This window comes from Muntiacus reevesi, chromosome 1 (genome assembly GCF_963930625.1).
Source record: "Muntiacus reevesi chromosome 1, mMunRee1.1, whole genome shotgun sequence".
NCBI lineage: Eukaryota > Metazoa > Chordata > Mammalia > Artiodactyla > Cervidae > Muntiacus > Muntiacus reevesi.
The window spans coordinates 63,758,905-63,768,301 of record NC_089249.1 but is presented as its reverse complement, the minus strand read 5'-3'; the positions used below and the strand labels follow the sequence as shown (position 1 = coordinate 63,768,301).

The following is a 9,397-nucleotide window of genomic DNA, read 5'->3' as shown; positions in this document are numbered from 1 at the left end:
ACCAGAACAAGACCCAGTTTTTTCCACCACCAATTCCTCCCATCAGCTTCATCCACCAGAGGACAGACAGAAGAAGTGAGAAGAACCACAATCCCACAGCCTCCAGGATGAAAACTGTAACCACAGAAAGTTCATCAAAGTGAAAAGGCAGAGGATTATCTCCTAGGTGAAAGAACAAGATAAAACCCCAGATAGATAACTAAATTAGGTGGAGATAGGCAATCTTCCAGAAAAAGAATTCAAAATAATGATAGTGCAGATGATCCAGGATCTTGGGAAAAGAATGGAAACGATGCAAGAAATGTTTGACAAAGACTTAGAAGAACTAAGGAACAAACAAACAGAGATGAACAATACACTAGAAGGAATCAGTAGAAGAATAACTTCCAGGGTAAGCGACCTGGAAGACAGAGTGGTAGAAAACCACTGTCATAAAACAGAATGTAGAAAAGAGAATGAAAAAGATGAAGACAGCCTAAGAGTCCTCTGGGACAACATTAAACATATCAACATTCACTCTACAGGAGTCCGAGAAGAAAAAGAGAAAAAGGACCCAAGAAAATATTTGAAGAGATAATAGCTGAAAACTTCCCTGACATGGGAAAAGAAATAATCAACCAAGTCTAGGAAGTACAGAGAGTCCCAGGCAGGATAACCCCAAGAAGGAACACATTGAGACACATAATAATCAGACTGACAAAAGTTAAAGATAAGACAAAAAGCAACAAGGAAAAAATAAATAACAGACAAAGGAACTCCCATCAGATTATCAGCTGATTTCTCAACAGAAACTCTACAAACTAGAAGGGAATGGCACGATATATTTAAAGTGATGAAAAGGGAGAAACTGCAACCAAGTTTACTCTACCAATCAAGACTCAGGTTCAGATCTGATGGAGAAATCAAAAGCTTTCCAGCAACAAAATTTAAGAGAATTCAGCACCACCAAACCATCTTTACAACAAATGTTAAAGGAACTTCTCTAGGCAGGAAACACAAGAGAAAGAAGAGACCTACAAAGAATAAACCCAAAATAATTAAGAAAATGGATCATATTAATAATTACCTTAATGTAAAAGGATTAAATGCATCAACCAAAAGACATAAACTGGCTAGGTGGATGAAAACATGTGCAGGTATACACTTCTACTTACCACATCACTCTACTTAACCCCCTAAATTGTGTGTAATTATTTTATAAAGTGAAAATTGCTCAGTTGTATCTGACTCTTTGAGACCCCATGGACTAAACAGTCCATGGAATTCTCTAGGCCAGAATACTGGAGTGGGTAACCTTTCCCTTCTCCAGGGGATCTTCCCAACCTAGGGATTGAATCTAGGTCTCTGCACTGCAGGTGGATTATAATTGCAAGCTATAATGGAAACATGATTAGCCTAACAGTATACTGTAATTATCTTTTATCTTTTGTCTGGCTATTAACTGTGAAAAGTTTTAATTTTGTGACTCAGTTCAGTTCAGTTGCTCAGTCATGGCTGACTCTTTGTGACCCCATGAACTGCAGCATGCCAGGCTTTCCTGTCCATCACCAACTCCCGGAGCTTACTCAAACTCATGTCCAACGAGTCGGTGATGCCATCCAACCATTTCATCCTCTATTGTCCCTTTCTCCTCCTGCCTTCAATCTTTCCCAGCATCAGGGTCTTTTCCAATGAGTCAGCTCTTCGCGTCAGGTGGCCAAAGTATTGGAGTTTCAGCTTCAGCATCAGTCCTTCCAATGAACACCCAGGACTTATCTCCTTCAGGATGGACTGGTTGGATCTCCTTGCAGTCCAGGGGACTCTCAAGAGTCTTCTCCAATACCACAGTTCAAAAGCATCAATTCCTCGATGCTCAGCTTTCTTTATGGTCCAACTCTCACATCCATACATGACTACTGGAAAAACCATAGCTTTGACTAGACAAACCTTTGTTGGCAAAGTAACATCTCTGCTTTTTAATATGCTGTCTAGGTTGGTCAGAGCTTTTCTTCCAAGGAGCAAGCATCTTTTAATTTCACGGCTGCAGTCACCATCTGCAGTGATTTTGGAGCCCAAAAAAATAAAGTTTGTCACTGTTTCCATTGTTTCCCCTTCTATTTGCCAGGAAGTGATAGGACTGGATGCCATGATCTTAGTTTTCTAAATGTTGAGTTTAATTTTGTGACTATATAACTAATATTCATTTTAATACCATTGTGTCATGATTGGTAAACAGAAAATAATTGACTTCTATATCACTAAACAACCATTTAATGGAAAAACCTGTAATCACTTTTAAAAATCCATATGCACAGTAGAATTATCTTGTAAATTTTTGAAAAATACAAATGCCAAGGTATTGTTTTATTTTCTCAAAAGCTCCAGAGGTAATTCTAATGAACAGTCATGTTTAAAAGCAACTGGACTATATGATGACCTTTTACTTTTATCTAGTTTGTTTCATTTTTTTCTATTTTATATTCAATGCTCCCATTGCATTAAGTTTATGTTTTCCAATTTCTCCATCTTTTTTTTTGTTGTTCTTTCTCAAGGCTTTATCAAGTGTAGTAGAAAAGCTTTGATATATTTATGTGTGTGTGTATATATATATATATATATATATATATATATATATAGTAAGTATAATATATATATTTTAGAAAACTTATTTTTACTTAGCTAAAAAATATATGACATTTTGAGTCTACTTGTTTGACTTAATATAAGTGGAATACTAGATTTGTAATTTATAGTCACTCAAAACTTTGATATAGTTCCATTTATTTTGGCATCTAGTATTACTGCTAAAAGTCTAGAAAATTTATTATTTTAGTGATTTTTATTTTTTTTTATTATTTTTTTTTTTTTAATTTTAGTGATTTTTAAAAAAACATTTGAATGAGAAACTTCTAGGGCTTCCCTGATAGCTCAGTTGGTAAAGAATCTGCCTGCAATGCACAAGATCCCGGTTTGATTCCTGGGTCAGGAAGATCTGCTGGAGAAGGGATAGGCTACCCACTCCAGTATTCTTGGGCTTCCCTTGTCGCTCAACTGCTAAAGAATCCACCTGCAACGTGGAGACCTGGGTTCGATCCCTGGGTTGGGCAGGTCCCCTGAAGAAGGGAAAAAGGCCTACCCACTCCAGTATTCTGGCCTGGAGAGTTCCATGGACTCTATAGTCCACGGGACCACAAAGAGTCAGACATGACTGAACGACTTTCACTTTTACTTTCACAGTATTATTAACTAAAGTACAATTTTGTTCAAATTTCAGAAAATTTTATACTAGTGTCCATTCTGTTTTCATTTCTCTTCTGTTACAAATATCTTCTAATTTTCCTTGTTATGTCTCCTTAGAAACACCCATTATTTAAAAGTGGACATTTAATTTCCAAATACATGGGGTTTTCGAAGTATCTTTATATTAATTTCTCATTTTTATGTTAATCTCTCATTTAAATGTTTCTTTCTCTGCAATTGCTCTCTGTGGTTTTTTAGTCTTTTAACCTTCTTGAGGCTTTCAATAGCTCAACCAAAGATCTCTCTGGCTAAATCAAAGATTTCTGTGGCTAAACCAAAGATCTCACATTGCACTTGAAAATATGTGGGTTATTTTCAAGTATCTTTTGATATTGATTGCTAACATAATTCCACAGTAATAAGAGAACAGACTGTGTATGCTTCTTTTATGTCTCTGGATATGTTTCTGTGTCTCCTGGTTTATAGTCTATGGAAACTTGAATAAATTTGTACCCTTTTGTTGTGTGAAAATTGTATAAATCTTAATTATGTTGAATTGGTTCATAGTGCTTTTCAGGTCTACTATATCCTTCTACATTTCTGTCTATTCATTCTATTAATTTTTGAGGGTTTGATATTGAAACTCCAACTAAAAACCTTAATTTATCTACTTGAAATAATAATTGTTATAGGGGAACTACATGTAACTTTGTTCTGTATTTTCCAAGTCTCCTGTAAATGTGTCACCATACTTTCATAATTTAAAAAATTTTTTAAAAATTAATTAAAAAATAAAACCCCAATCTGATCACATTCATTTCTTGCACAAAATTTCTCAGTGGCTCCCAACTGCCTATAGCAGCATAGTCCAACAAAAATATAATGTGAGCTGAACACATAATTTTAAAGGTTCTAGAGTCTGAGTGGCGGAGAAGGCAATGGTACCCCACTCCAGTTCTCTTGCCTGGAAAATCCCATGGACGGAGGAACCTGGTAGGCTACAGTGCATGGGGTCGCTAAGAGTTTCACTCTTCAATTTCATGCATTGGAGAAGGAAATGGCACCCCACTCCAGTACTCTTACCTGGAGAATCCCAGGGACGGGGGAGCCTGGTGGGCTGCCGTCTATGGGGTCGCACAGAGTCGGACACGACTGAAGCGACTCAGCAGCAGCAGCAGAGTCCGAGTGGAGCGAGCGAGCTGAGTGGTTGTGTGGTTGCGTCCCGGAGATGGGTAGCGCTTGCAGCATGGCTGACCAACTGACTGAAGAGCAGATTGCAGAATTCAAAGAAGCTTTGTCACTATTTGACAAGGATGGTGATGGAACTATAACAACAAAGGAATTAGGAACTGTAATGAGGTCTCTTGGGCAGAATCCCACAGAAGCAGAGTTACGGGACATGATTAATGAAGTTGATGCTGATGGCAATGGCACAATTGACTTCCTGGAATTTCTGACAATGATGGCAAGAAAAATGAAAGACACAGACAGTGAAGAAGAAATTATAGAAGCATTCCGTGTGTTTGAGAAGGATGGTAGTGCAGCAGAGCTCCGCCATGTGATGACAAACCTTGGAGGGAAGTTAACAGATGAAGAAGTTGATGAAATGATCAGGGAAGCAGATATTGATGGAGATGGTCAAGTAAACTATGAAGAGTTTGTACAAATGATGACAGCAAAGTGAAGACATCGTACAAAATGTGTTAAATTTCTTGCACAAAATTGTTTATTTGCCTTTTCTTTGTTTGTAACTTATCTGTAAAAGGTTTCCCTCTACTGTCAAAAAAATATGCATGTATAGTAATTAGGACTTCATTCCTCCAAGTTTTCTTCCCTTATCTTACTGTCATTGTCCTGAAACCTTATTTTAGAAAGTTGATCAAGTAACATGTTGCATGTGGCTTACTCTGGATATATCTAAGCCCTTCTGCACATCTAAACTTAGATGGAGTTGGTCAAATGAGGGAACATCTGGGTTATGCCTTTTTTTTTTTTTGAGTAGTTTTCTTTAGGAATTTTCAGCATGTTGTTGTTGAAGTGTGGAGTTGTAACTCTGCGTGGACTACAGACAGTCAACAATATGTACTTAAAAGCTGCACTATTGCAAAACGGGTGTTTTATCCAGGTACCCGTACGCTATTTATTTGTACTGCTGGTCCTATGCCAGAAACACTTTCTTTTATTGTTAACTTGCTTTTTAAACTTTGTTTTAGCCACTTAAAGAAAATCTGCTTATGGCACAATTTGCCTCAAATCCATTCCAAGTTGTATATTTGTTTTCCAATTAAAAAATTACAATTAAAAAAACATTAAGGTTCTAGTTGCCACATTTTTAAAAACTGAAAAGGAACAAGTGAAATTTTAATAGTGTACTGTATTTAACCAACCCATCTAAAATATAATCATTTCAGCGTGTTACCTGTGTATCTTTCTATTTTATACTATTTCCATTTTTATTTACATAAATGAAATAAAACAAAAAATTCTGCCCTTCGGTTGCATTGAACACATTTCATGTACTCAAGAGCCATATGGTTCATGGCTATCCTACTGTACTACTACAAGGTTAGCTTCCTGCCTATGATATAAAGTCCTTCACATGCTGCCTCCTGCCTGCATTTCATCCTGCTTCCTCCCATCCACCCCTCCTGCCGCCAACTCAGATACTTTCTTCTCTGACCACATTGAAGCACTTCCCTCAAACAGTCCAAACTCCTTCCTACTTCACACCTTTACTCACACGCACTTAACTGTCTGCCTTAAAACCTGTCTCTCTCCTCTGCCAGGAAATGTCACATGTATTGTTGACTATTAAACACAAACTTTGTCTCCTCTGAAGAATTCTCAGACCCTCCAGGCTGAGTAAGTCATGCTCACTGGTGAGCCTCGATGGTGCTTTAATACCTCTATTTGAGCAAACCATATTTTCTGCATCACAGATTGCAACACATGATTTGACACATCAATTGACAACTAGGCAAGACTATTTGAAAAGCAGTTTTGTGATTATAGTACTTATTATGTTATGTTGAAATTGTGTTTGTACATGCCTGGGTGGTTAGCTCTTCAAGGACACAGATTGCTCCTGTTTACCTCTGCGTGCCCAGTTCTAGTTCAGTGCCTGCTGGCTGTTGGCCCCTTCACTTATTAAGCGAACAGATCTCTAACCCTGGATACAGCAAATACTCCTGGGAGAGGAAATATACAGACCAGTTTGTTATATATACTGCAGTTTTTCCCCTTAATTTTCACTGTATTTTGCTTAATCAAAGCACTCTTAGAACGTTTGTTCCTGTTCAAGTTATACACAATTGATGACAATGAAAATTGTTACCAATTATACAAGAGTTTGTATTTTGACAGAGTTCAAAAACTATTTAGATGAAATATGAGGACAGTGTGAGAGGCATCTTCCAACTAATGGCTGATCAGGGAAGTTTTCTGAAGTCTCTGAAAACACACCTCATATAGGTACTGCTGGATTCAAGATTAAGTCATTTAAAATACATATAAACCATGGTATAACTGCTTTTGAAGTTTGAAGGTTTCTTACTAAACAGTCTGAACATATACTCCAGTAATCACATTCCTTGCTATTTATCTAAGGTAATTTAAAACTTATGTCACACAAAAATCTGCACACAGATCTTTGTTGCAGTTTTACAGAGAATTGGCAAAACTTGAAGACAACCAGGATGCCCTTCAGTAGGTGAATGGATAAACTGTGGCACATACATACAATGGAATATTATTCAGCACTAACAAGAAATGAGCTATGAATCCACAAGAAGACATGGGGGGATATGAAAAGCATATTATTAATGAAAGAAGACAATCTGAAAAGGCTACATACTCTATGATCCCAAACACATAACATTCTGGAAAAGGCAGAACTATACAGACAGTTAAGAGCTCAGTGGTTGCCAGGGGTTGGGGGTTGGGAGCCGTGAATGGGCAGAACACATAGGCTATTTCAGGCAGGGAAATTATTCTGCATAGTACTACAGTGATGGATGCATGTCCTTATGCATTTGTCAAAGCCCATAGAGTATACACCAAGAGTGAACATGAATGTGAACTATGGATTTGGGGTTACAGGGATGAGTCAACTTAGGGTCTGTATTGTAACAAATGTGCCACTCTAAGGCAGGATGTTGATAGCGGAAGAGGTTATGCATGTATGAGGGCAAGGGATATGTGGGAACCCTTTGTACATTCTGCTCAGTTTTTCTGTGAACCTAAAACTGCTCTAAAAATTAAAGTCTGGGACTTCCCTAGTGGTCCAGTGGTTGGGACTCTGTGCTTCCAATGCAGGTAGCATGAGTTCAACCCCTGGCCCAGGAATGAGGATTCCACATGTCTTATGGCAAGGCCAAAATAATAATAATAAAAGTAAAAGAAAGAAAAAAAAATTAAGTGTGTTAAACAAACACTGTAAAATGAAGAAAATTCTGTACATGAGCTTCTCTGGTGCTTGAGGAAAAAGCAGCTTCTGCACTCCCCAAGGCTAAGCAGCCTCTCTGCATCTCTCATTGGGTAAGGTAGGTACTCAATTTCACTGACCACCCCTACCACATTGATTTACTTCCTCATCTCCCCTTTAGATTGCAAGCCCCTTAAGGACAGGGACTGTGTGTGATTGAGCATTGCATCCCCATTGCCTCGTAGCTACTAGATGTTTAGTGTATGTATGCTTATTCCCTGAATCAGAGTGTGGGCAGCTACAGAGCTGCCCTGAAACACACTTGACTGAAGCCACAGCTCTGGATGCCTCACAGCACAGCCCTCTGGGAAAGCGTCCTCTGAATTAGTAACACTCTGTCCTGAGAAGATGGGGCAACTGCTTCTGGTGGTATTATTTTGAGTTCTGCTTGAGATGCCACCTGAAACAGAGAGCTGCTATTTCTGAAAATATCTCAAAAAAAGAGAAAGTTAAAGCATCAGGTTGGCCTTCCTCTCTGGATGAGAAATACATTACACCAGCAAACGAAAAGCTGACTACGATCTGGCTGACCTAGTTTCAGGCCCAGCTCTTTCCCTCACTGACTGTGTGGAGGTGGGCACGTCTGTGAACCTGCTTCTTTGTAAACAGAATGAGCAAACACTTGGGTTGGATGAGCCAGAAGCTCTTTTTTAACTTTGTGATTTAGTACAGCCCAACAGCAAATGAAATGCTTTTAGCCTTCATGGCCTATGTCTTCCCTGAAGCCATTTACCAGCTATTCCTGCTATGTTTCCATTCCTCTCCTTGTTAAAAATTGTTTATAATGATTTTTACTTCTTGTATAGTGCTCATATTCTCAGTTTGCCCTCACCCCCACCTCACCCTAGATTAAAGGACACTTTACACCCTTTTCTGCAGACTGCAGCTTCTGTGGTTCACTTGCCTTTTGACTTTTGCCAGTGGAAGGCATTGGCTGAGATCAGGAGGGCAGGAGAAGGGAAAGGCCATGGCTCCTCTAAGTGAGCTGAGTCGTTTCAGTTGTGTCCGACTTTTGTGACCCTCTGAACTGTGGAGGCCCAGGCTCCTCTGTCCATGGAATTCTCCAGGCAAGAATACTGGAGTGGGTTGCCATGCCCTTCTCCAGGGGATCTTCCCAATCCAGGAATAGAATCCACATCTCTTTTTTTTTTTTTTTTTTTTTTTTTTAAATATTATTTTATTAGTTGGAGGCCAATCACTTTACAACATTTCAGTGGGTTTTGTCATACATTGGCATGAATCAGCCATATAGTTACACGTATTCCCCATCCCGATCCCCCCTCCCACCTCCCTCCCCACCCGACTCCTCAGGGTCCTCCCAGTGCACCAGGCCCGAGCACCTGACTCATGTATCCCACCTGGGCTGGTGGTCCGTTTCACCATAGATAGTATACATGCTGTTCTTTCAAAACATCCCACCCTCACGTTCTCCCCCAGAGTTCAAAAGTCTGTTCTGTACTTCTGTGTCTCTTTTTCTGTTTTGCATATAGGGTTATCGCCACCATCTATCTAAATTCCGTATATATGTGTTAGTATACTGTAATGTTCTTTATCTTTCTGGCTTACTTCACTCTGTATAATGGGCTCCAGTTTCATCCATCTCATTAGAACTGATTCAAATGAATTCTTTTTAACGGCTGAGTAATATTCCATGGTGTATATGTACCACAGCTTCCTTATCCATTCATCTGTTGA

The 9,397-nt window shown here is 38.9% G+C and overlaps 1 protein-coding gene across 1 annotated transcript; it reads left to right on the top strand.

Moving 5' to 3' along the window:
- The first annotated feature begins 4,401 nt into the window (after window positions 1-4,401).
- Window positions 4,402-5,448, top strand: LOC136160686 (calmodulin-1-like). The gene has a single exon (XM_065924676.1). The coding sequence runs from the start codon at window positions 4,448-4,450 to the stop codon at window positions 4,901-4,903; it is 456 nt and encodes a 151-aa protein (XP_065780748.1). The 5' UTR covers window positions 4,402-4,447; the 3' UTR covers window positions 4,904-5,448.
- The last annotated feature ends 3,949 nt before the right edge of the window (window positions 5,449-9,397 follow it).